The sequence below is a fragment of the Desmodus rotundus genome, chromosome 8, assembly GCF_022682495.2.
Source record: "Desmodus rotundus isolate HL8 chromosome 8, HLdesRot8A.1, whole genome shotgun sequence".
Taxonomy (NCBI): domain Eukaryota; kingdom Metazoa; phylum Chordata; class Mammalia; order Chiroptera; family Phyllostomidae; genus Desmodus; species Desmodus rotundus.
The window spans coordinates 11569100-11596505 of NC_071394.1; the positions used below are offsets into that span (position 1 = coordinate 11569100).

Sequence of the window (27406 nt, forward strand, 5' to 3'; positions counted from 1 at the left end):
TAAATCTTAAAAAAATAAAGTTAATTTTTAAACAGATAGGACATATAGTTGGGGCAACATTTAAAAGGTAGAAAAGGACTTCCTATAAAATGTGTCTTTCCCACTCTGTCTCCCCAGCCTGAGTTTCCCTTCCCAGAGGTAACCACTGTTTCAAGCAAACACTGTGTGTATATTTGTGGATGTGCCTTCTGTGCTACACAACTGTGTAATAGTATAGTGTGCACACTACACTATCACTCTTCTACCCTTAATGCTCTATGTTATTAGAGGATTGTTCCATTTTGGAGTACACAAAGTTATTTTTTCCTAATAAAGTTTGCATAGCATTTAATTATATGGATAAACCGTAGTTTGTAACCGGTTTCTTATTGACAGATATTCATTTCAGCTGTTTCCAATCTTTTATTTAAAAAAATGAAGCAATGACTAGCCTTGCAATTTAAAAAAAAAGCTGGAGTCTATCTAAAGCTTAAATTCCTAGAAATACACTTAAATATTGCCAAACTGCTTGCCAGAAAGGCTGTATCCATTCATATTCTTATCAATAATTCATGAGAGTGCTTATTCCCCCACATTTCTATATTTTTTTCCCTAGAATTTAGCCTGGTATCGTTGCTTGATGTTAATTAACCCTTTTACATACATTCCTGCTTTGCTTTCAGCCTATCAAAGCAAATATAAATGTTACCAATCCAATAATGGCCCTCTTCTCTTTTGTTTGGTGAGATGGTACGGCTCCCTCTGGCATGCAATCCCCCTGGCTGTGGCAAGAGAATATACCTCAGTGGACTACTGTGTGTTTCCTGTGGTCTTTACTGAATGGCTTAATCAATCTTAAACTGTAGGACCTACATATGAAAAGTTCTACTCTATATCTTTTTTTGATTCTTCTAAAAAGAGATGGATTCTCATCTATCTGTATTTTAAGTCCTATCTGACGAACTAGATCAGTGATTTTCAACCTTTCCCATCTCGTGGCACACATAAACTGCTGAAACTCTGCGGCATACCAAGAAATGTATTTTTTTGTTGATGTGACAAAAAATAGGTATAATTTTGATTCATTCACACCAGGCGGCTATTGTTGTGTTGGCTGTTGTCATCCCCCCCCCCACCAGTGGACAGTAGAGAAAAGAGGCCAGTGCCCCTAAGTTGGTATGGCATGTTTTAAAAATTCTGGTGGCACACTGGTAGAAAATCGAACTAGATGAATAGTCAAGATAATTTCTTCTTTCAGTTCCTTCAATATTCTAGTCTAGTTGGAGTGGCTCTTTTCTCTGCAAGGGTAACTCCAGATCATTGCCTGCGGGGTGGCTCATCTCCCCTGAAAAGTTCCCCTGATCATTCTCAGTTAAGGTAGCTAATCTCTCTCCACACTCCCCCGCTGGCACCCCGTCACACTACTCCATCATCCCACTTTGTTTTCCATATTTTTCTTATTCTAAAGTTATCTTACTCAATCGTTTATTATCTTTCTAACCTCATTAGAATGTAAGCTCCATGAGCGAAGGTTACCGAGACATCTCTGAGAGCTGCAGCACCTCCAGCGTCTAGAATCCCACTCGGAACCCAGTAAACCCTCAACAAACATTTGTCGAATGAATGAACAAATAATAAGGAATGATGTGCTTTATTTACCTTCTTCCCCATTAAACACTGTCCAAAAGGACCTACCTAAATCTCCGCGAATTAGGTGGAGGGCGATCAGCCATACCATTGGCTGCAGTATTAGCCGTTGCTCCTGGCAACTACTGTTTTCCACCAGTGGTGTCACCACCCCGCCTGGCCCCGCCCCTCATAGCCAAAGCCCTCGACCGTCGAGCTTCCGCCCAGTGGTAAAAAACTGTACTTGCCCTTTAAGCGGCGGGACTTCTGGTCAACGTCCTCCTCGGCTGCCGGAAGAGGAAGTTTCGCCTCGGAACGTTCCCTCGCTGGTCCGAATTCGGTGGCGCCACGTCCGCCCGTCTCCGCCTTCTGCGCCGCGACCTGGGCTGCTTCCGCCTCGACACCGTCCATTCACAAAGACTGCCGCGTCGTGAAGGGGCTGGGGCGGGGAGTCGGGCGGCTGTGTGCATCCTGGCCAGCTAAGAGGCGAAGATGTCGGACATCGGGGACTGGTTCAGGAGCATCCCAGCCATCACGCGCTATTGGTTCGCCGCCACCGTCGCCGTGCCCTTGGTCGGTAAACTCGGTCTCATCAGCCCGGCCTACTTCGTCCTCTGGCCCGAAGCCTTTCTCTACCGATTCCAGGTACTGACCAGCGACCGGGGAGTAGAGACTACAGGTCCCAGGCGGGTCTGCGGTGGCGGAGCGTAGACCGGCAGGTTGCGAGCGCGCTGTGCCTCGTGGGATTTGTAGTGCGACCGCTCCAGCGGTTTAGGGCGGGGTCCTGTGGTCCGGGGGCGGGGTGGTGGCGAAGGGATCTGGAGTAAGGGGCTGGATGGCTCAGGGCGTGGAGGCGTCGGTTTGGTCTGGCGAGGGGACTGATTTCGTTCTTCTGTTAAGATTGTGCTCCCCGCTCTCTGCAGTCGGAGAAAGAGGCAGTGGGAAGGGAGGTCTGTGAGAGTTGTCAGACTGTTCGACACCGGTGATGAGCAGCGTGGGTTTACCTGGAGCAGGTGCCCTCTGACCTCTCTCTGCCACGTGGGTGGCTTGTGGCTGTCAACTTACCCAACATCCAGCTGAGTTCCTTTTATGTTAATGAGTTTTCCCCCTGTAGGAGTGATTCGAGGTCAGAGGTGCGAAGAGTGAGTTTATTTATCTGCATTTCAATGCCCTGAAGACTTCGTCAGTATCTGGCATGTAGTGTTTGAATATGAGAAGGAAGGAATAAAGAGTTAATTGCTTCGGAAATGGAAGGCCTTGTTATTTTTTTCAGCATGAAGGAAACAGTCCAGAATAACATTACTTGCAAGAGAATATTAGTTTCCTGGAGAATGTCTTCACTGGATTCAGTGATTTGAATCTTTAATCAGTGGCAGGTTCGATACTAAGATCTGACATTAATTTCAGGACGTTACTTGGCCTGTGGATAGTATTCTCTTGTTGCCCCCTCTTTACCGACTGTTTGCTAATTTTCTCTGCTGGTTCCTCATCTTCATGACCTTTAGATGTTGTCGTGAGCCGGGAGGACCAGGTATAGGACCTCTTCTCTACACTCTCGCCAGCTGTAGGTGATCTCATTTGGCTTCATGGCTATTAAGTACTTTTTATAAACTGAAGACTCCAAATACAAATATACGTCTTTTTAGTCCAGATCTGTCTCCTGATTTCCAGACTTGTACATTCGGCCATCTATTTGGAGTTATCACTTGGGTGACTGATAGGTATCTCAAAGTTAGTGTGTTGCAAACTGAAAGCCCTTTCCCCCTTTGCCCTAGAAGTAAATGGAAACACCATTATTACAGGAGCTCAAGCTCACAGCCTTGGAGTCATCCTTGATTTCCCTTTCTCCTCGGTCCCACAAACTGTCAGCAAATTCTGTTTACTTCAGGTATATAACCAGAATATGGTCCCTTTTCATTCTCTATTGCAAGCCATTACTATTCTAGCCTGTTCCTTTCGATCTTTTCTGTAGAGAGCTGGAGTGGTCCTTCTAAGACATAAATCGAATCCTGTCTGTCCTCTTCCCAGAACCCTGTGGAGTCTTCTCAGCTTGCTGAGTAGAACTAAGCCCTTTTAGTGGCCAGCACCGCCCCTGCTGCCTCTGGCCTCATCTCCTACTGCTGTCCATCTTGCACACGAGGCTCCACAGTGGAGCCCTAGCTGTTCCTCAGCAGTTACCTGCGTCTCTCCTTGGAGCTCTTGGCACATGTTGTTTCTCTGCTGGAGAGAGAGAACCGTGGCTTACCTCCTTGCCTGCAGGTCTTCGCCCCAATACCACCGTATTTGGAAAGGCGTTATTGATTGCCCAGCGGAAAACACTACCCCTCCTTTACGTTGTCTCACTTACCCTTAATATTTTTGCCACATATCACCACGTGGTATTGGTCGGTCCACTTCCCATCAGAAAATAAGGCTTCATTAGAGCCAGGTCTCTGTCTTGTTTACCAGTGTCTTTGTTACCCAGAATAGTGCCTGACACATAGCAGGCACTTGTGTATTGGTTGAATACATGGAAATTGTCGGGCACTGGAGGTACAGTGGTGAATAAGACAGAAAAAGTTCCAGCTCCCATGAAGAAAATGAGAGAAGCATGTGCTAGAGAATGGCTTAAGGGGCGGGTCATTTGATAGAGTGCTCCAGAACAGACTCAAGATAGCTGAACTGAGGAGGGTCTGGCTGTGGGGACAGTCTTCCAGGAAGAAAGAATAATGGTCAGCTTAGAGGCAGGTGTAGAAATAGGAAAAAGGCTGGATAAGTACAGGGTCAGCTGCAGGGATGAGGATTGGAGGTGAGGACCGAGATAGCCCTGGGTGAGTGCAGTGAAGTGAGGGTGGAAAGGTACCGTGGGGCTAGATCACAGGGCTTTGTGGCTTAGAAGATGCTAGGAAGACCTTGGAACCTTTGAAGAAAGGACTGACAAGATTATTGTGTGAGACAGACTTGGTGTGTGGGGTAGGGAGAGGGAAGAATCAAGGACGTCAGAGAGATGGTGTTTGGGACTCAGATAGCTGTGAAGGTAGAAGAAGTGGGTAGGTCTGGGAGTTGGAGGAGACAGGACTGCCGCTGAATGGGTGTGAAGGGCGAGTGGGTGGAGGGAGCGGGACTCAAAGATGTCCCTGTTTTCAGTGGGTGGTAGAACCCTGTGCTGAGATGGGAAATGTTTCGGGAGCCTTAGGTTTGGGGGTGGGGGAGGGTATGGGTGACAGTTACCTTTTGAATTACTTGAAAAGACTAAAATACTCCTCCCTCTGCAGTGACAGATCTGTGTGAGGTCAGATTTTCTTCCTGTATTTCAACCAAAACAATACGTCCCAACAGGTTGAATGGAGAAGATGTGAGAATCTGGCTGTCTTCTGTGAAGGCAGACACTAGGAGAGTTGTCAACGTGTAAAACGCCACTCACTCACTAATTTTACTTTTTGGAAAACTAGTTTTCACTTAAAAATTATTTCTATTAATGTGTAATGGATTTATTGTTGTTATCTTAAATAAAAACTTAATTTTTTTTTCTCAGTGGTAAAAAAAAGTTATGTTTTAGTTATGTAAGGTCTAGAGATGCTTTTTAGGCACCCAAGTGGAGAGAGAAGTTAAGTAGGCAGTTGCCTGTTGGAATAGGATTTGGGTTTGCAGCCAGAATTGCATACTGTTTTCTGCTTAGTTGCTTTGGCAAATACTTGTTGACTGAGTGAGTGAACATTGGGCACTTCACGCCTGGTGGCCTGTGGGTGCTGCACATGCTCAAGGAGCAATGGCTGTCAATCATTTTGTGGGAAAACCTGGTCAAAACTGGCTCTTAGACCCTCTTTGCAAAATCTGCCTCACTTGTCTGGTCAGATTAGTAAAATAAAACTTTTCTAACAGACCACAGGTATGTAATGTTAAAAGTGGTGAACTGATGAGAAAGAGTCATCATTTATGTCATACCTCCCATGATCTCCTCATCTTCCTTGCCTTGCTTCTTGGGGGCTTATTATTCTGAGACTGGGGGCAAGCAGGAGGCAGGACAATGATGCACTGTCTGCCCAGGTGTGAAAGGACCTATCTTGATACCTTCTTTCTGCGGCTGTGACTCCTACCCGTTCTGGACAAGTTTAGCTTTCAGATCCTCCTAGAGAAACTTGTTTGCAAATGAAGCTGTTGAAGGAAAAACTGCATCTGAGAGGCTGAGGTGTGAGGACAAACAGCATGTGGTGTGCTTCCTGCTGGAGGCTCATCTTTTCTTTAGAAGCTGGGTCTTCAACAGCTTAAATAAAGATGGGGCGATTGATTTAGATTTGTGGGTTTATATTGCAAGTGATAAACGTTTTTTCCCCTCATCTATGTGTCCTCTGAGTACTTGTTGGTTTGGAACTCCAAAGTTTAAAATGTTACTTCCTTACTTGGATAGGTGGAAACACATTGGCGTGTTGTCCATTCTTCCTAGTCCCTCACACTTAACACCCATTAACAAATAGTTCACTGTGGGAAGTGTCTTCATATTGGCCCCTGATTAACTAGAAGAGAGGTGGCGATTTCCTGCTGCTCTAGTGGTTTCTGAGATTATGTCACCCATGGCTTCCTCCACAGCAGTGGGTTATTTCTTTGCACAAAATAACGCCGCCCCCTTCCATCTGTGTTGTGCTTCCCCATATGTCATCTCATTGAGCCCCCACAGCCACCCTGGTATCGGTGTTACCCCAGCTCACAGGCAACTGCAGTTTCGGTTTCTGCTTCCCTAAGCTGAAGATCTTACCTCTCATTTAACTCCTTTGCAAAATACCTACCAAAACACATAGGTAAATACTTAACATTGTTGAGAGTGATTTCTTCCCAGTCAGTGAGTAATAGCAAATTGTTTTTCTTGTTCTGTAAGTGGAAAGACTATGAGATTTCAAGTAGTTGACTCATGGTTTGGGGCCTTCCTGGTGTAGGTCCTCACTGGTCACGTACGCTTAGGCAAGTTGTTCAGCCTTTCTGAGCCTCAATTTCTTAGTTACCGAATGCGTGTATACAGTAAGCACCCAGATCAAGAAACAGAACATGGCTTAAAAATGGGTGTAGTTTGCTACCATATTAGCTCTGTTCTGACGGTTCACTGTGTGTAACTGCATTGATTATAAGATGCTCCATCAATGTAACACAGCTTTGGAGGGGGAGGAACGCAGAAGCTACATTCAGTGAATTTACTGATAGTAAAATACATCCTGATTTTAGAAACACAGAAATGGTATGTTCAAATTGAGGAAATACATTATCTACTTTATTCCTCTATTATATAAAAAAAGATAGAAAAATATTTGTAAAACCCCGGTAAATAGTCCGGTAAATAATTTATTCAGAAATAATGCCATTTTTTATTTAATAGCCAACAATAAGTCCTGTTATTACTGCTTTCTCTCTGTGAGCAGTAAGAGTCTAATTTTAATTTGTAATTGAGGTTGAAATGTAACTGCTGGATTATTATATATATTTATCTATATCTATATTATATTATCTATCTATCTATCTATATTTTTTGTCCCCTTTAAAGTAACCTGACTTGAAATGGGAAGATACGAACTCTCAAGTTGTTTCTTAAATTGTTTCCGAGAATAATAAGAAACGGCACCAACCAAACCTGTGATTAGGCCTGGTGCTTATATTTGCCAAGCTTTTGCTTACGTTATTACACTTAAGCTGTGACAGCAAGCCTTAAGAGTGTACCGGGGAAGAGAGACCCGTACACACCTAACCAAAAGGAGAATAACTTGGTCTGGAGCCTGAGCAGAGAAATAGCCCCAAGGTTTGGGCTAGGGCTTGACAGGCATGTGCTCTGGTGTGTGGTACTGCTCGCAAATCTTCCCTTAGCGGTCCCGTGTACATGAGACAGTTCGGCTGTGGGTCGTAGATAAGGTTGCTGCTTAGAACATAGCTTTGTCTTTTAACTTTCTGTTGAGTTACAGTATACAAGCAGGAAAGCAGATGTATAGCTTGTTGAATTTTCAAGAGCTGAAAATATGTATTTAACCAGCACCCAGATCAAGAAACAGAACATTATCAGCACCCCAAAATGTACCTGCTGTTCCCTTCTGGCCACCACCTCCTCCTCCAAGGGTGACGGCTCTCTTGACTTTTAATACCATAGGTTGTTTTTGCCATTTTTTTAATGTGCCATAAGTGAACTTGTACAGTATGTATTCTTTTGTATCTACTCTGTTTTCTTTCTCAAGCTTATACCTTTATTTTTCTTGCAGTGCAGTGGTTATAACTTCCAGTGCAATGTTCAATAGAAGGAAGGTAGCAAACTTACTTGTTCTACTTCCAACCTCAGGGTTTGAAATCTGCCCTGATTTTGTTTATTTACTTATTGGTTTATAACACATAAGTTTCAGGTGTGCAATATTGTGATTCGGCATCTGCATATAGCACGGTAACTGTCCTCTTAACAGTACATTTGAGAGTGGCCCATGTGTTTGCTCATGGCTGGACATCGCTCATCCCCACGTTGTTCCATTGTGGGGAGAGACCGCCATTTATTTACCCATTCTACCGGCATGGGACCTCTTGGGTAGGTTCTGGCTTTGGCTAGAATGAATAGTGCTGCTAGGAACATTCTGGTATGTGTCTGGGTGAACATCGGTACACATTTCTGTTGAGTAGGATCGATGGCTTCTAGTAGCTCTTTCAAAGTCTTCAGCTGAGATGGAGTGCCTTTCGTTTGTTTTTCTTGCATACCTAGTGTGTCCAAAGAAAAAAAGTCAGTTTGCTAACATCAGCGTTTGGCACATGGGTGCTCTTCCTTCTTGCTTGGTGACCCACGCAGACTTTACTGCCAAGTCAACCAATCCTTATTGTTTCAGAAAAATCTTCCTTTTTGATAGTTAGAAAAACCCGCTCTAGATTCTGGATGGCATGCGTGATTATTTCAGTAGCAGATTGTTTGGGAGACTTTAGTTCAAGGATTGTCGAACTAAACATTCTCTCAACAGAAGTTGTTGGACTAAACTGAAGAACAGTGTCTTCTGTTTTGTGAAGGTCTTTGTGCCAGCGAACATCTGGGCGTCTTGCCCTTGTTAAGTGAGGAACTGTGCGTGGATTACCTGAGCTCTAACAAGGGACCAGCTTTCCTCGTGAAACAGCTGGGTGACTATGGTTCTGGCCTTAGGATCGCCCTGGGGTTAAAATGAGATGCCCCCCCGAAGCTTCCGGCACACCAGCCACGCAGACCTCTGTCTGCATGTCCTGGGCTCTTTGTGCTGCACCTGGCTGCCTCTGCATGGACCCAGGAAGGCTTTCCAGGGTTGGAAACATCCCTCCTCCACCCCCAGCCCTGAAAATAAGGCCTTTTCCTCATCATAAGTGTTTACATATTGCTTAGAGGAAAGGTGGGTTACCCCCCATCGGGCCTTCAGAAATACTGTATTACATGCCCTTCTGAAGGGACAGATTCCTCGTCTTTTCAAATTATAATTTTAAAGTAATACAAAAATAATAACACTCTTAGATCAATGAAAGCTAGTATAACTCAAGGGTAAGCTTAATGAACAGGGAACAGAAATGAGGTGTTTTGACAGACACTGATTTCCAAAGAACAGGTGCACACAGCGGCTAAAAATAGTGTCATGTTGTCAGTGTTAGTGAAAAATGTAGTCAGGGAAAAACCGAGGTTTTTTTCCTTCTAAAATTGGGCCTCTAGTAACTTACAGGACTATGGGGGTAGTTTAAAATGTGCGTTTGTAAAAACCAGGTCGGTGTGCAGCTCCTAAAAGATTGTAATAGTCATACAGCCACACAGCAACATTCTTTTCTACAAAGCACCTTTTAAATGCACTTTCCGAATTCCAACCTTTTACAAAATCTGTGAGAGCAGGACGCGGGGAGTCATAGGGCAGATGGCAGTAGGCATCGGTCTTAAGGCCCCACGGTTACTTAAGAGCCGAGGCCAGGGCTGGCTTGCTTCTGGTCTTTGTTCGCGAGGTTTGTCATAGGCAGGAAGAATCTGGATTATGGAAGGGCAGCAGAGAAAATGTCATTTATCTCGTGATAGTGATGTCGCTTGTGACAGGGATGGTAACAATGGGGTTTAGTATCATCATCTCTGGAGTCAGGCCGAGACAGAATTCTGGCTCTGCCGCTTACTTACTAGCTATTCCTTAACCTTTTCTCATCCTGTTTCCTCTTTTACAAGGTCCACCTCCTGAATCAGTGCATGGACAGAATGGCACACTATTTAAAAAAAAACCAAAAAACATTAGTCAAAGTAGGGCAAATATTAGCAAATCACCCTTTGGCAGATGGTGATTGAGACCCAGCAATGAGATCTTGTAAGCTAAGACTTTAATCTAGGCCTTCTCAAATTATTTCTAGTGTTTTTTCCATTAGGCTATACTGTTTCTATGATAAAATTGTGAATAAACCAAAATGAATGTTAATTTCTTTTTCTGGGTTAATATACAGTTCTTGCCAAGTCACTGTTTGGGTATGTGAAATGCATTTTCCTCCACAGGGAGTTAAGCTCTGAGGGTTCTACTGCTTGGAGAATTTATCTCGCCAGCTCTGTGTCTGGCCCAGGCCGGCCCATCACTGCTGTCTTCTGTTCCAGCCACACCCAAATTGTTGGCAGTACCCCCTATATTTACTGTGCTCTTGCCATCCTTTGAGACCTTGTACTGATTTTTCCAGGACCACACTTCCCCGCCCTCGCGTCCACTCTTGCTTCTTCGGGAAGCCTTCCCACTGCCGAGACCTCCTTGAGCCGTGGCTGTGTCTTGTGTGCGGTGCAGTGTGACACGTAGCTCTCAAGCCGAAAGCCAGCATTATGCCGGCATTTCCAGAAGTCTTGGGAAGCCGTCTACTTCCACTGCTGCTATTTACCATGTTCTGGAGGCGCTCGCCAGTGAGTTAGACAAGTATGGGATTAGGCGCACAACTTTATTTACAGGTAGAGTTCTATCCTTGGAAAGCCCAAGAAGCTCAGACAATAAGATAATTCGGCTTTGATGGTGGGCATAAGAAGAGGTAGAAAGCAGCAGCTCTATGGAAACTGTAAATGCTGAGAAAGACTTCCTGGCTGGTATCACATTGATATAATAAAGATGTTGGTTCTGGTTCATTTAGAAAAATAAAATATTGAGACTAGCCAAGAAAATTGTGACAAATGTGGAAGAAAAACAGGAAGGGGATTATTGAATTATGTAACTTTACCAAGTATGAAAACATCACAAAACTATAAATTAAAATAGGTGGGTATTCGTGTAGCAATTCAGTTCCAAACAGAATGATCTAAAACTAGACCTTAATATGAAAAGGAATAAATACATGATAAAAGTACTTTTTCAAATACATAGAGAAAAGCTGGGTCACTCTGTAAACAGGATTGGGAAAACTGAGCGACCATTGAGAAAATAAGTCGGATCTCTTCCTTACTCCTTAGGCAAACCATGAATGCGCTAAAATGAAACTGAGCTCTTTTATCTTCTTGGACTGGAGAAGTATCTTGTAAGCATGATACATTTGCCTACATTAAATTAAACTGTTACGTGGCAAAATATTATAAAAGCATAAGCTAATGACAGTCCAGAAAATGTTTGCTACAGGGAGAAAGGGAAATTTCCATAATGTATAAAAATATGCAAATCTAGCAGAAAAATGAAGAAAGGAAATGATAAAGTTTTAAAAACATGATTGGTGAATATGAAATACACTGGTGAGGGTGTTGAGAGAAGACAAGCATTAATCTACATTTTAGGAAGAAGTATAAATTGGCTAAACATTTTTGTAGGCATTTGGCAAAATCTACCAAAATTAAATGCAGATGTCTGATCTAGCAGAATGACTCACAGGAATTTATCTTATGCGTATATGTATAAAAAGGATATTCAAGAATATTCATTGGAGCATTGTAACAGTTTAAGTGCGGTTTAGATATCCACATAAGAGGAATACTGTGAAGGCAATAAACATATTTTTCAAGGCACTGAAACAAGTATGGAACAGTGTGATATAAGGTAGGAAGGAAGGGGATGAATAATAGTAACACATACTATTATCTCTTGAAAGTAATACAAGAAACCGATCCGTTGTTGCTGTGAAGGGAACTGGGAGACCGAGGACCAGGCGAGAGGCTTACTTTTCACTGTAGAACTTCCTGTAATTATTTTTTTGGGGGAGGGTTGATATTGTAAAGTCAAGTGTCTATTTTGCCTAAAACGCACAGTGATGGTGGTGGGGGGGGGGTGTAGTCTTATTTTACTTCACCTTTTGAGTATAACATTTTTTGACAAGATTTGTCACACGAATAGTGTTACTATTTTTCTGACTAGAGACAATACTGTACTGTTGGAAATTGTCTTTGTGATTTGTTTGTGATAGGCTACCCGTGTGCTTGGTCACAGTGAAGATTAACCATGTACTTCTTTAGTATTGATTTTTTTTCAACTCGCTTAGAAATATTCGTTGCTTACTTTATGCTGTGGTTTTATTCCAGTTAATTTGCATACCGATGTGATTGTAACTGGTCTGAACTTCCTTTCAGTTGTTTTCTTGAATGATATTGGTGGTGTCCCCTTAGTAGTTCTCATCATTGAAGAGAATGTTTTGCAAGAGTTAATTTTGTGTAGTTCAAAGAAAAAAAATTACCCAGGCTTAGAGAAACTAACAGCCGTGTTTATTTTGATCTGGACAGATTTGGAGACCAGTCACTGCCACCTTTTTCTTCCCTGTGGGTCCAGGAACAGGATTTCTTTATTTGGTCAATTTGTATTTCTTGTATCAGTATTCTACACGACTTGAAACAGGTATGTTATCCAAAGTTGTTTTCAGTATTGTTTCTGTTTAACTTGCTAATCCATATGTTTACTTGGAGGAGTTTTGAGAGCAGTTAGCATATATAGAGAAATGGCATTATGATGGGAAGTGCTCTTCTAGACACTTAGAATATTTGATTTTTAACCCTCGCCACATCATTGTGCGGTATAAGTAGCAGTGTCCCTATTTAATAGATTAAAAAAAACAAAACAGCAAGACCAGGGGGTTACAAATCTTGCCCATGTCCTTAGTGGCTGTGCTGTTTGCCTTTCACTGAATGTGACATCTCATTTCTGTCACACCACAGTCCTGGTCCTTTATGCGCAGTCAGGCTGAAGTGTATATTTCTCCTAGATTGAGGCTGAAAAACCCTACCGTATGCCGTTAAAAACCTGGACGTATTTTCTGTAATTGAATCACTGAACATTAAAATATACTCGTGTAGCTGGGGTTTAGTAATATGATAGTTTATCAGATATGACTTCCTCTATGATGTTATGGATAAGCTTTCTTATAAAAATCTCTTCTTACAAGGTTTCTTACTGATTGTTATTTACTTCCTACAATATCTTGCTGGCTGTACCGAGTTGCGTATCCTGAAAGGCAGTAAATTGATACTGCTGTGTCAAAATGTGAACATAATGGTTTTGAAAAGGCTGGTTGACTTCAGACTTTGTAAACCTGATGGCCTTAGCTCAGGATGGAGAACTGTGGACACCCTTAAATCTGTCAGTTTGCCCATTGCAGATCCGCCTCCTAACTGCAGGGAACTAGAAGAATGGGCATTTATGTGTCAAATATAATCTCTCCTTAAATTGGCATTTGCTACCAGCAGCTTTTTAAAAAGAAAGCAACCGTTTCATTAACACAAAGTGTCAGGCCATAGACTATTACTCCTGGGAGAGGCCTAGCCCATTGTCTTAGTTTGACAGAGGAAAGAGAAGGAAGGGAAGTAAACCTGGCCAAGGTGAGACTCACAACAGGACTCTTAGCGCCCTATCAAGGGTTCCATCCCGAAATCCACCAGAACAGATGGTTTTCATGCTCCCTTGTCCCGCTGGGACTGGTGGTAATACCGACTGGCTTAGTATTCTACCCTGTGATATAATTTAATTGAAGATTAAGTTGTTGGAATAATGTTTTGTGTTCTTAGTTTTTTAATACCAGTTATAAACTCTAGATTAAGTATAGATGACCCATGACAAATTCTTAAAAATTTTACTATGGAAAAATTTCAAACATTTATAAAAGTAGAGAGAAAGGTTAATGAACCTTTTTTCTTTCTGTTGAGAAAAAATCATGTAACGTGAAGCTCACTGTTTCAGGCATTTGCGAGTGTGTAATTCCAGATCTTTCTTATAAACAGAATCATATGATACATGGTGTTTGAAACTGTGACTGCCTTCTGTCACGCACCGTAGGTTTTCACCGTTTTTCTGTGTAGCGTAGATTAGCACTCTTTCTATTGCCAAATACGATTCTGTTGTATGGAATTACCACTTTATGTTTTTATTTGACTCTTCATTTTTTGGCTCTTATGGATAATGCTGCTGTGGACATTTGTGTAAAGAGGAACTTTCAAGATCTTTCCATTTAAGTGAGATTTTATAGACAAGGAAACAGTGGTCTGGAGAGGCGGTGACATGTCCCACAGGTCACAGGCGGTGAGAGAGAGCCCAGTCCCTGTCCCACCGCACAGCCTCCAGATAAACGTCCAACGGAAGGTTCGCCGTGTGCAGGCGTTCCTGCCTGGCTGAATTAAGGAGATAGCAATGTTGGCTTATTTACATTTTTGATTTCAACCGAGGACTGCAATTCGAGGCCAGTTAATTTGTAAATTCCCAGTTGCAAGCTTGCCAAATAATAAAGTACTGTAGTTTATGTGATTACAGTATTTTAAATATTCAATCTAAAGAATCCTTAGAAATCACAAAGCCAGAACCACATCAAAAAGAAGCAAAACTATCATTAAAATTCAGAAGCATTTGCTAGAATTACAGCTCTGATTCATCAGAGAGGTCCCCTACCATTAAGCATCCTTAACCCTGTGGCTGAAGTATGCCTTTCGGGTAGCAGGGGAGAAAAACGGGAAAAATGAGAGACATCCTCTGGAAATCTGGGTTTTTTTAGGTCGATGTTTTTGTCTGCCTTTCTGACACTTGTCAGGGTTGTTTCAGTTGGAAGAGAGTGCAGGTAATGCCTGAGCTCGAGTGACCTCGCAGCCACATGTTTCCTTTCTTGGCCTCTTTTCCAGTCTTCCAGCTCAAGGCAGAAGACTCTCCCTTAGAAGGGAGAGCTGGGCCAGTGGTGCTTTTTCTGCCCAGTGATAAGACAGAGCCTGGCATATAGTGCAGTGTGACAAGAACACTAAACCAGTTACTAAACTCCACTCTGCTTCGAACAAGCCATGTGACTTTGCTCCTGTAACTATTTCCTCGTCTGTAAAAAGGGGATCTGGTCTTTGTAGTCTTTCACCCAGATGTAGTATGAAGGTTAAGAGTCAGAGGCTTCAGAGAGGTATGGCTGGCCCCCCTTTCCCCACCCCCACAACTTTCCCTTGGTGGAATGGAAGCTCCTGGACTGTGGAGACAGAGTCTTCTCCGTCCGCCCAATGCTGGACTAGGTGGTGGTGGTGGTGGTGCTGGTGCTGGTGGTGCTGGTGGTGCTGGTGGTGCTGGTGGTGTGTGTGAAGAACAGGGAGGAGCTCCCAGCATTGTTCTGCTGCAGGAGGCGCAGTGGTTGGCCAGACAGATAGGGACCACCCCCCCCACACCCCCACCCCTGTAGAGCTCACAGTCGAGTGGAGGGAGAAGGGTTGACCGAGCAATCCCAGACGTGTCATCGGGTCATGACGAGGGCCATGCAGGAAAGGCCGGGGGGCTGTGGTGGCATGGAGCTGTGGGCCGGAGTCCTCCCTGTAGGCCTCGCTCAGCCGTCGCGTCAGAGCGTGGTGCTCACTGGGGTCAGTCGGGAGGACACAGCTGAGCCTTCCTGGGCGGGTGCAGGTCAGGGCTCTGTGGAGACACGAATTTAGATATTTTTTAAAATTTACTCTTATTTGAGAGGAGTGTTTCACAATATTCTCATTTGGTTTCCTGTATAATTTTTAAAGTATTTCTCTACATAGAGGTGATTTCTTTTGTTCTGAAATTCCCAACTGTAACATTTATTTGGCTTATTTTCGTTTCTAGGTGCTTTCGATGGGAGGCCAGCCGACTATTTGTTCATGCTCCTCTTTAACTGGATCTGCATCGTGGTATCCTTCAGCCTGTGCTTTTTTCCCGAGGTTTGGGAAGACAGTGTTCTGTACAGCACTTCAAATGACAGTGTTTGCATCTTTGTTTACCACAGTTAATAACGAAGAACTCAGTTCTTAAACCTGTAGTCAGTCATACAGCCCCTGAGCGCTGCGTTCTCTTGCCGTCGCCTCTGTGGGATTTTCCCACATTTGGTCGAGTTTTATTATTCTTCCCTCTTCTTGTTCCCGGTTCTCTGTGTTCTCATGTGCGACAGCTTGTTGACTGCAGCACAGAGAGGTTCCGGGCCTCAGACAGCTTTTGAAATCTGTGGGCCTGAACAGAAAATTAATTTACCACTAGCATCCTTTTCTGTCTTCATTGCCGTCCTTGTCTTGAGGTCCTAAGTAGTAAAGCAGTCCTTCCGTAAGTACCCGGCCCCAGGAAAGGACAGGCCCGTGTCTCTGCTGTGGTTCAACCACGGTTGTCAGCAGCCCTTCAGCTGCGGCCCTTCACAGATGGTGAGAGCCGCACAAGGGGCTTGGTGGCTCAAGACTTGCTTTGGGGCTTAGCTTCCACTGACACGTGGCCAAGAGCCAGGAAATGTGGCACTTTGGATTCCTTTCTCCTCCTTCAAGGGAAGAAAAAAAAGGTTTGGATTTGAGCCACGCCGCACATCCCTGACCTGTAGGATCATCATTGGTTTCAGAGGGCACAGGCATCTCCTTGTTCCGGCCGAAGGGGAGAGGCTGAAATGCAGAGGCAAGGCCAGGAAGGAGGACACAGGTGACCAAGCTGAGTGTGTGCTGAAGCAGGTACTCTGCCCTCTCCTTATCATCGTGGAGTCTGACAGAATATTCAGTGAGGATTAGTAGGCACCTTTGTGCACTGGGATGCTTTTAGCCACCTGAACTATAGCACAGTGTGTTCCTCCAGAACACTGGAAGGACGCGAACTTTACTGGGTGCAGAATGCCTTGTTTCTGTCTGATCTTTAACTGACAAACCAAGATTACTGGCTTAGCAATGGACATGCAGGTGAGTTGGAACCATCCATTTGCCCTTTTGTGTGTTTCAAATATATAATTAAAGGCCTTTGATGGAAGTCTAAATTGCATTAACTGTGTGGTTAATTATGTGGTATTTTGAAATGATAGAATTATAGGTATTTTATTTTGAAGAACTTATGTGAGTTAGCAAAACCATTACTTTTCTTACTCATTTCTGGTTCATCGTGTTTGAATGTTGAAAATGATGGTTATTCAGTACTTTCTGTGCATGTATATGGATATACATTTTTTAAAAATTCAGAATATACAGTAAGTAAAGCTTTATGCCTACTTTTTTCAAATAACAGAGCTTGACCCTGATATTTATGAATCTATCTAAAATAGTATAATTGTGTCATATTTTGTTACAGGGTTTTGTAGCATATACACTCTGTGATTTATTAGAAGGATCAACTTACAATTCTGATGAGTCGAATTTCTTTTTTCTTTTTGAATGGCTGTGTGAGGATTTGTTTGGAGAGGAGAGGTAAAAAAAAGTGGTAGATTCATACTGAGCCTCGGCGTGAGGGTCCCAGGAGCCTTGCCCTCACATGCTGACTTCTTTTGCAGTTGCTGATGATCCCTCTGATCATGTCAGTACTTTATGTCTGGGCCCAGCTGAACAGAGAGATGATTGTGTCGTTTTGGTTCGGAACACGATTTAAGGTACTTTAACCTCTTTGGGAAAATTTTCATTTGCAGAAATGCCTCTTCAGCCCAGAGATGTACTTTCTGACTCGTCCAGAAGAGGTCAGTGCAGAGCAGTATACCGTAGGCAAGCCCCTTCTCTCCATCCGAGTCCCTCTGTATTTCCTCAGCCAGCCCAGAGTCCTCTGCTGAGAATCACTGCTCACTCCCTCTGTGCCTCAGGCCCCTCGGCATGTGTCCCTGAGTGATCTCATGTAGGTGTGTGTGGTGGAGAGAAGGAAGGAAAGATGCTCATGTGAAGCCCTCCCTTTAAAAACCCATTCTTACCACTCCCTGTTACATATTTTACACTTTAGCCAAAACATTGTGTTGGGGTTTTTTTGCCTGCACTTCTTTTGTGCCTTCTCTTACAATTTCCCACCTGTAACATTTCTTTCAATATTCTTCTTCATGCAAATCCTACCCATTCTTAATTTGAGTTGGAACTCAACATATTTATTTCCCGAGTCACCTGCCTGGAATTAGTCATGCCCTTAGGCTTCTGCAGTATTTTGTGTTCCTTTTGCAGTATTTCTCACATTCTGCCTTCAAGTTATTTACGTGCAACCCTTTCCTTACTAGCTGGTAAAGTTCCTTGTAACTCCCTGAACTCTTCGTATGATGTCTTGAATCTCGTAAGATTCAAGTAGGTTCTCAGCTGTTCAGGTCATCTGGAGAGCTGTCTTATTTGGGAGAGAATTAGTTCAAGATATCAGTGTGTAAAGAAATAAAAATTCAAGTAATTTTGTGAAATGTGTAAAAGGAGAACCTAAAAAGATGGGGCAGCAGTGTGCTGGTTGGAGTCTCAATGTGATTCTATTATGGACCATATTATTATTATTATTATTATTATTATTATTATTAAAAATATATTTATTTTTAGAGAGGGGGAAGGGAGGGAGAAAGAGAGGGAGAGAAACACCCTCTCTTAAATACGTTATTCATGCCTCTCACAGGCCCCCTCCTGGGGGCTTGGCCCGCAACCCAGGTATATACCCTGACTAGGAATCGAACCTGCAACCCTGTGGTTCACAGGCTGGCACTCAATCCACTGAGCCATTCCAACTAGGTCTGGACCAGGTTTTTAATAGCGTAGGACACTCACCTACTTTTTGGAGCTTTGTTCACATTGATTCAGCAGGACATGTGTTGCATTTGACACAGTCAGCCCAGAGCTGTCTCTCTAGTTACTGATGTGCGAAGAGGTGTGATTTTAGATGGGAGGTTTTAAGTACAGTAGGAATGGTGCTGTAGTGAGCTGAGAAATTTCTGGTGTGACTTTCCAAAGGATTTACAAAGCCTTTGTCAGTACATCTTTACCCCTTCCTGCCCCTCCAAAGGTACCCCCTTTAGGTGTGGCACTCCTGTGTGTCTGTTCTTTTCTAGGCCTGTTACTTACCTTGGGTTATCCTTGGATTCAACTATATCATCGGAGGCTCGTAAGTAACATTAGATTATTTATTTATGTTTTGAGAGGCAACAAGCATTTATTTGAATTCAGAAGAAAAAAGCTGTTTGGGAAGCACTGATTCAGGCAGAAACCCAAAGACTGTTCCCTGTTCGATTTATTTAATTGGAAACTAATCCTTGGACGACTTCCATTCTGATTTATCTTCTTTCTCTAATTTTTGTGAAATGCTAAAGAATCTCAACATTGAGGCACTGCAACGTTATACTTGCAAAATAATTTCATTTTGTTGTAATTGATTAAATTGCGGGCTTGCGATACATTTTAGCATTGAATGATTGCTTTTTTGTTGTTAGCTCTTTATTACAATAGACTTCCATCCATGTGTTTTTGAATAAATACTCATTCCTGGATTCCCTTCCAGACGGAGCACACGTAGACCTAATGTGCGTCTGAACTGGCTCCTGTAAGAACTATGCATACAGTAACTATATTATTTAGCCTTCAGGCCTTGGACACTGCTCACCACTCACAGAACTGCAGACTCTCAGAGGGGAAGTAGTTTTGTAAGTGGTTGGGTAGGACAGAAGTTTTGACCATCAGGGTAAAATTTCTAGGCTGGAATTAGCATGAAGACGTAGGAAAACCCTGCATGCATCCGGTCAGAATTCTAAGAGAGGGTTACCCACATGCAACTATTTTGAGAACCCCCCATTTCTTATCCTACACAATATTTTTAATGTTTAAAGGATTTTAATGGTACTAGTTCTTAGTATGTCTGGTTCTAACTTCTACTGTGTATTGCTAGGGAGAAATGAGTGAATCAAGCAAGCAGACTCTGTTGAGAGCAGAGCCAGTTCTGAGCTTGGCGAGGCCGCCCGGAAGGGCAGCATCTGCACATGTGGGTTTGTCCCTGCCAGGAATCACGTTGCAGTGAGGACAGGGAAGGATATGTAATAGGAAGAGTGGATGTATAAAACCCTGAAGTGGCCTCTGTGTAAGCCATGGGAAAACTAAAGAAGGTCGTCGCTTATCTTAGGATTACAGGGAGACAGTCACTTTTCTGGAGTGATCTCCCTCCGTGATGTCTTACCTGAGGACACAGGATGCGAGGGGGAGTGCTCCCTGGCACCAGGAATGAGGAGCAAGCCTTCGGGGCCCTCTGCTCCTCGGTCCCATGCTTCTCCCTTGCTGGCCTGCATACTTTGCCCACGTTTCGTAAATACGTTATTCATGCCTGGAAGCATTCAAAAGTTTGCAGCTTCTCCAACTCTCAAGGCAGGAAGTGGCAAAAACAATATTTTGAGGTTGGGCTGGGGCATGAGAGAGATGTCAGAGGGGCAGCTAGCTGGCCTTGAGGAGCACCGGCGCCCTTGGTCCAGCAGGACGGTTTCCCTTCTCCCTCAGGACACATCAGCGGCTCAGGCCACAGAAGGGCGCATCGTCGAGCTGCCACCGACCCCCAGGGGCCAGGAATGGGCCGCCATGAAGGACCTCTTCCCCACTCATAACACGTGCTTCACCTCCACTGGGTGAATGTCTGTGAACTGATTTGGTTCTCTGTTTGCAGGGTCATCAATGAGCTCATTGGAAATCTGGTTGGACATCTCTATTTCTTCCTCATGTTCAGATACCCAATGGACTTGGGAGGAAGAAATTTTCTATCCACCCCTCAGTTTCTGTAAGTGTTTTTTTTCCTTCTCCCATTGAACAGTCATTTTACCGCCCGTGTTCTCATGTATGCTGATAAAAAACTCCACGAGGGGTAGGATTTACTTCTCTCTCCTAAGAAATGGGGGCCATCAAATGAGTTGCCCTGGCCACAGAGTCATAGGAAGCTAGGGATGGAAGCCCCACAGAACCTTGTTGGGGATCAGTGAGACCTGACTCGGGCATCACAGGGAGGTGAGGAGGGGGCGTGTCTGTGTGCAGCCCAGTGTGCGTGGCAGTGGGCCAGGACAACAGGCTTATCAGTGTCACCAAGAGTTTGGGTGAGGAAGGTTAAGAGGGATAAGTTAGCTTGTTGGTCAGCCATGGAAGACACTTTTCTATTAGAGATCAGACTATTTATGGGACTTTTCAAAGTTAAAATGAGACTCGAGGTCTATATAGTCCTCTGCCTTTAGGGTTTACTCAGGTGAGGCAGTCGAGGGCACAGCTTTGGTTCTGAGACAGACTTGGGTTGGAATCCCATTCCCCTTGTTTAGCAGTTTTGATGTTGGGAAACTTACTTAATAAAGCCCCCACGCTTCTATTTTTGAGTCAGTGGGTTGGGGGGCAGCCCCAGCTCACAGGATTGCAAGAGGCCAGGCACACTGTTGGCAGCGCACTAGTGGGTACTCAGCAAATACAAGCTTAGCCTGTTCCTGTGGTTGGGGCTGAGGGCGGGAGTGTGACGAGCCAGAAGGGACGCTGACACGCTCCAGCATGTGAGTAGTAGTGTGACCATTCTGTCCATGAAGCAGAAGGCTGTGGGAGAAGGGACCAGGGAAATCACCATCTGGGTGTCAGCCTGCCTGGCAGTCACACCTAATCTGCAGCTAGGGGTATGCAGTGATAGCTTGCATTTCATAGCCTAAAAACACTCACCACGCCCTTCCACATCTTGCTTGTTTTAATGTTTTGCAGTTTGTCGTTCTTCCAAGCGGTCCATGAGGGCAGTGAAACTTGCATAGGCCTCCCAGCCCCTCACCCTCACCCCCTTTTCTAGGTTAGGGATAGGTTTTCGAAATAATTTTATTACGAAATATAATATACATACAGAGAGATACACTATTGTTGTTGAATTTTTTTTTCCTTTAAGAGCATAAAAAGAAACCTGTTTCTCTTCTGAGTCTTGAGTTGCCTCCAGGCTGAAAAAACAAATGACCAATCTGCTTTCTAATTATCAAAGGACACACAGTGACAGCAGGCTTGGATTTTTTGATCTAGTGCTGTCAAGTCAGATGGCAGATGCACCAGTTTGAACAAAAAGAAAACTTGGTGCTTTGGGGAGCAGCCAACAGTTATTATACTTCAAATGGCCATATTCTGACTTAACGGCTTGGAGATATTTCTCAATTGTGGGCAACAAAGTATCGGAGATTCTAGTGGCAAAATCAACAGAATGCTGGAGCCTGCCTGCCTTTTGAGCTCTCTCTGTTGGTGGAAGCCCTTCTGTTACATTTTGCATAAAGATCAGATGACAAAATGTAGTTCCTTGCAAAAACAGTAACTGCTTTGAAATTACCATAAATTTTTGTTGATTATGTATAATTGGGTGTCTTTTTATACTAATTACTTGCATTTAATTTCACTATCTGTTTAAGCAGTGGAGATGGCTTCCATATTGTCTTACAGTAAGAACCAAAGCAAGACAGCCCCAGCATTGCCTTTTTAAGTGTTCTATGTTACTATGTACTCCGGAGGAATAGTATTATACCAGAGCGCCATGGATGTTTTGAGAGACAGTGCTTGGAAATACATTTTGAAAGCTGGAGCGGCGTTTGTTCAAAGGGGAAGATGTGGATTAGCGAATTCTAAGATGCATCACTATTCTGCATTATGTCTAAAAAGGGGACAGATCCTGTTCTCCGCTCTACGCAGTTATTTTCCCGTTTAAAAGGGAGGGGCGTGAAGGTGCGGGGCAGTGTCAGCCAGTGCTGACAGCTGCCACTCGAACCGGAGTCAGTTTAGAAGAGCTTTCCTCAGTCTTGCCTCAGTTTTCCCCTTTATGAAGTGGAATAAATTTAAACATAGTTTCAGTTTACTAAGAGTCCAGGGAGGGAAATAGTTGGAAAAACTGAGAACCTGGACTTGGGTTTAAGTTTTCTTAGATGTTCTGTGACTCTTAAATTATGAAACTGTAAGGTGGGAGACCAGCAAATCTTGGGCTTCAACTTTCCCACCACCTGTGAGATGGCAAGAACGCAGTTGGAGGGCAGATTAGAAATACACTTCAGAAACACACCCAGAACTCCAAGACGTAAAGTCGCCTTCTTGGGTCACCCGGGTGGACGCTGCGGAGCCCAGATGCTTGCAAGGTGGAGACACTGTGGGGGCTGAAACACACAGGCTGCACATTGTCCTTTGGAAGCGGCTTTATTTAGTATCCTTTGACCCATATGTAGATATATCAAAATATTATATGTATAGGTGTTTTTTTTTTCTGGTGGTCAGGCTTGTGGGAATAATATTTTTCACATTCTGCATGAATTACTTCCGTAATCAGAAAAAAATTTAGAGTGTGAATTTAGATGAAAACTTAATAAATTTAAGAAACCTGAAAAGTGAGTGCTTTCTGTGGTCAGGGAGTTGAGCTAAGTGTTGAGAAGGCAAGTTACCGGGACATTGTCCCCAGTCTTCCGTGTGACACACTGGGAGACACGGGAAAAGGAGATGTGCTCATGGTCTGCTCACTATGCGGCAGTGACCTTGTTGTCTTCTCTCCCTTTGTCCCCTGCTCTGCTCCAGGTACCGCTGGTTCCCCAGCAGGAGAGGAGGGGTATCGGGATTCGGAGTGCCCCCTGCTAGCATGAGGCGAGCTGCTGATCAGAACGGTGGAGGTGGCAGACACCACTGGGGACAGGGTTTTCGGCTTGGGGACCAGTGAAGGAGTGGCCTCTGGCCTGCCCACCAGCCACTCTGCTCGATGAATTTTCCCCCCAGTGCTGGGTGTGCATAACACCTGACTTCTAGCAGACACTGGTGGACCTGACCCACACTGAATGTAGTCTTTCAGTACAAGACACCACTTTTTAAATGCTGAAGGAAAATATAAGTGTTCTTCACGTTTCCTGATTCTCATTCAAGTCCTTACTGCTATGAAGAACAAATGTCAACTGTGCAAATTTCAGAAATGACTCTGTTTGGGGGCGTCTCCTCTTCCTTTTCCATCTGGATAATGGGTTTTGGTAGGCGGTTGTCTGCTTTCACCAGCCTGGGCATCTGGGGTTGGGCCACCACATCTCTGTCTAAGGCACCCTTACCTCTTTCTCGCACACATCCCTCCCTCCTGCCTTTTTCCAGCCTCCACACTTGCAGCTCGAGGAGGTTGCCGATAAACTGGTTCTGCCTTTGGCAAGCTCTTGTATTTATTGACTTTTACCAAGGCTTGGTCACAAAAAACTTGCTCAAACCTTTCATCCCTTGGGTGGCAGAATGGTAACAACAGGGAGAAGACCTGGAACAGCAGATGAAGAGCTTTTTCTTGGCTGTTACAGTTGCCGTGACCCGGTGTCAGTTGCACCCACTTGCCACCGCTTCAGAAGTTTTTATTTCAGAAGCACTACCGGCTCAGCAGGGGCTGCAGATTGGTACTAATAAGGCGAGAAGGTTGTTGCGAGGCATTTTTTGTCCTAAGTTCAGTGATCACAACTACAGTGGAGTTGCATCTTCCCCAGGTTTAAACTGGAGGGCTTAATCCCTTTGCATCCCACGTGTAAGGCATACTGGCTGGGTGTGTACCCCAAATATAGCTGGATTGGACTGTGCTAGAAGGTTCCAAATCACGTTTGCCACAGGGAGATGCTGTTTTTGAAAGGCCCCTGGGCGTTGATTCCATTTCATTCTCATTCTGGATATATGTTTGTTGAGGAGAGTGGCAGGGAGAACCTTATACCCTATTTAAATTGTCATTTTTTGCCCCCCTCCCTTTAATGGCCAAATACTTCAGTTAATTGTGAGGAGGGTGCAGCTCCTCCATACGAAGATCATATTTGAAGAGCTAATATAAGCACATCTAGGTGAGTCACATAATTTTGGGTTGTAATGGCTTTAGAATCATTGTGTTTGAGAGGATCACTTTGAGTCATGAATGTACATTAGACCAGCGTAAATACCCACGACTCCTTTCTCACAGGTGGGTTGTCCCATGAGATCCAGGCTTGTTGCGGAATTAGTTTCTCATTGGATGTTTTTATTCCGAAAGCAAACTGCTAGGAGCAGTGTTGCGTGGCTGCCGTGCTTAGCAAAAAAGGCTTTGAACATCTCGATCAAGTTTCTTTCCAGGAAACGTGCACTAACAGGATGGCTGTTCTTTGCCCCACTCCTGAACCGTGATGCGTGTTATCCCAGGAAGCAGGGATTTGAACACAGCTCCTCCTTTTTAATGAAGTTTGTGCGTACTTCTCCGTATTTAATTTGTATGGCAAAATAGGTGGGAAGACCCTGAACCCTACCTGTCATACATTCTGTTGTCGACCTGTGGCCACAATAAAGTGTACTTGCACACTTCCCTGTTCTGTTGCCCGAGCGCTCATTGTGCAGGAGCCGGCCCTCGTCGGCGGAAGTCTCATGGTAAGTGAGCTGGAGTCTCTTACGTGCCCTCTTAGCAATGCAGCTGCCCGGGCACAGAGGTTTTTCTACAGGTTGTTACAGGATCCCTCAGTTCAAGGCGAAATGTCCATCACATTCTTCCTCTTAAACATATTTAGGAAGCTGGTTATTTTATAACTCTTGTCTGGATTACCTATCTGTTGGGAATAATTTTAGCTAAGCAAGCTATTTGAGATTTGGTCTGGCAAGGTAAGACATGACAGTGGATTCTCTTTATGAATGAAAAAAAAATCCTTATTTTGTATGGAGAAATTTTCTTTTTGTAACTAATCGTTTTTATTGGTAAACATTGTAAATTAAAATGTACAACTTGACGATTGTCTGTCAGAAGTTTCTGAATCTCTTCCCGGCTCCCTCTGAGATACTGTATCATTTCTGTAACCAGTCTTCTCTGGGGCGTTCAGGAGAGCCCAGTATTCGGTGCCGTTATAGCGACAGCATTACTTCTGTTCACCTGCTGGAGTGTTTCTGCAGGATTCAGTCCTGGAAGCAGAATTGCTGGGTGTTAATTTAGTGAAGCAGGGTGCTCTGGAACACGGGGAGATGGCTGCAGAGAGGGGGAGCTGCAGAGCAGAGGATGCGTTTTGAGTGGGCTGCTGCGGTGCAGGTGTAAGGTTGGCTCCAACCGGGGCAGTGGGATCGGGGCTGGGGGTGGACTGGAGGGACCTCCATGAGAGAGCTGCTGGGACTTAATGAGGAAGAGGAGGGGTTATGAGCAGGGGTTTCCATTGGACATCAGGACTCGATAAAATCTTCCCATAGAAACAGGACCAGTTACTGCTATTTATAGGTATTGTTGGTGCAGCACATTATAAATAATTGGGTGCTGGTGGACCAGCTGGAAAACCTAGTCACTGTGTGTGTTTCTGTGGAAAAATACATTATGAACGCTAAACTTACGAATTTGAAAATGAACTTCTAGCACACGCTCTCTTCCTGAATTGGGGACAGCTTTGCAGAAGGCGAAACAATTCTGATTCCTGTTCACTCTGTCCCTGTCCTTCAGGTCCCTCCCAGCTTAAACAGCATTTCACCAAGGAGAGGCCTTTACAGCTGTGTAGGTGGGTAGGGTGTCCCTCACATGGTCCAGTGGTACCCTGATCTCTGGTTTGGGACACCACGCCTGCAGTCACTTGGGTGTGTCCTGTGGTCTTTCAGCATCACGGGGACAGTGACGATACCTTGCCTACCGGAGTTGTATCCCTGTACACGGCACAGTGCTTGTCCCATGCTGGTGCTCACCTGTCGTTGCACGTGGCTGGAATGTGGACTGGGGAATGGGCTGGGGAGGAATTCGGCCAGTTTAGGGAGAGAGCGAATAGCCTGGCCTCCCAGGAGCCTTAAAGGGTTTTATGTTCATATAGGGGAATCATAGTCTCCTGAAATAAGATACTAGAAGAGATTGGAAGTATTAGAATGGATTAAAAATTGAGATACTTTAAAAAGAAAAAAGCAGCGAAGCAGCTTCCATGTACAGTGTATCATTGGCTGCATGGGTGTGAATGCCGGGGGCGTTTTGCACAAAGGAGACAGCAGTACAGACTGAAGGCGAGCACTAACGTTTGGGAAGAGTGGTGGAAGGAATGAATTGAGCTTCTCCCCTGGGCAGTTCCCCCGTGGCCTGTACAAGTGCATATGCATGGAGAAATGAGAAACCCCAGTCTCGGCGCCGTCATCCAAGCCAGAGTGCCCCACAGGGAGCGCGGAAGTGGATTTAGGTGCAAGGCTTAAGGATCACTTAGGAACTGTCTACTAAGCTCGATTTGTCACTTGAAGCCTTAAGCTGACCCAGATGAATATGATCCTTCTCGCTTCTCTGCCAGCTTGTTGGCCTTTTCCTGAGGGCTTGTGCTGACACCGTGCGTGTCCCTGTTAATTAAGGGCAATCACCGTTAGCTTAAGGGAGACTATGGATTTCAATGGAAACTGTCCTGATAGAGAAGCAGCAAACCTGGCTCTTAGGGTGTAAGATGCGTCTGTCCCCAGGGTAGGCCCTCATCCCCTGGAGGTGCCCGGACCTCTTACTGAAGGGGAAGGATTTGAACTTTCCCCGATCCCTTCCATCAGTGGGGTTCTTTGATTGCTAGTACCCACAAAGGACTCTGGTTTACTTCAGTCAAAGGGAATTTATTAGAAGGGTATAGAACACCCCATGGATCCCAGGGTTCCGTCTGCTGGGGAACCTGACATGGGAAGGGTCCCCTGGATTTCGGCAGCAGGAACTGATCCTACCCTGTCTGTTGGGCTAAAGCAGCCCCGCCTTAGTGCTCACGTCTTTCCCCTTAGGACACAGTGCCTGGGGCTTTCTGGCCTAGCTTGGACTTGGTGCCTTTCCTTGGTTAG

General features: G+C 44.4%; 1 protein-coding gene across 1 annotated transcript; it reads left to right on the forward strand.

The window, feature by feature from the left end:
- The first annotated feature begins 1895 nt into the window (after positions 1 to 1895).
- DERL1 (derlin 1) lies at positions 1896 to 25377 on the forward strand. Its single transcript, XM_024572163.3, has 8 exons — positions 1896 to 2250; positions 12248 to 12359; positions 15561 to 15625; positions 16616 to 16642; positions 17224 to 17319; positions 18727 to 18779; positions 20319 to 20429; positions 23201 to 25377. Exons 1-8 carry the CDS (start codon positions 2098 to 2100, stop codon positions 23337 to 23339), a joined length of 756 nt encoding a protein of 251 aa, XP_024427931.1. The 5' UTR covers positions 1896 to 2097; the 3' UTR covers positions 23340 to 25377.
- Positions 25378 to 27406: the final 2029 nt, after the last annotated feature.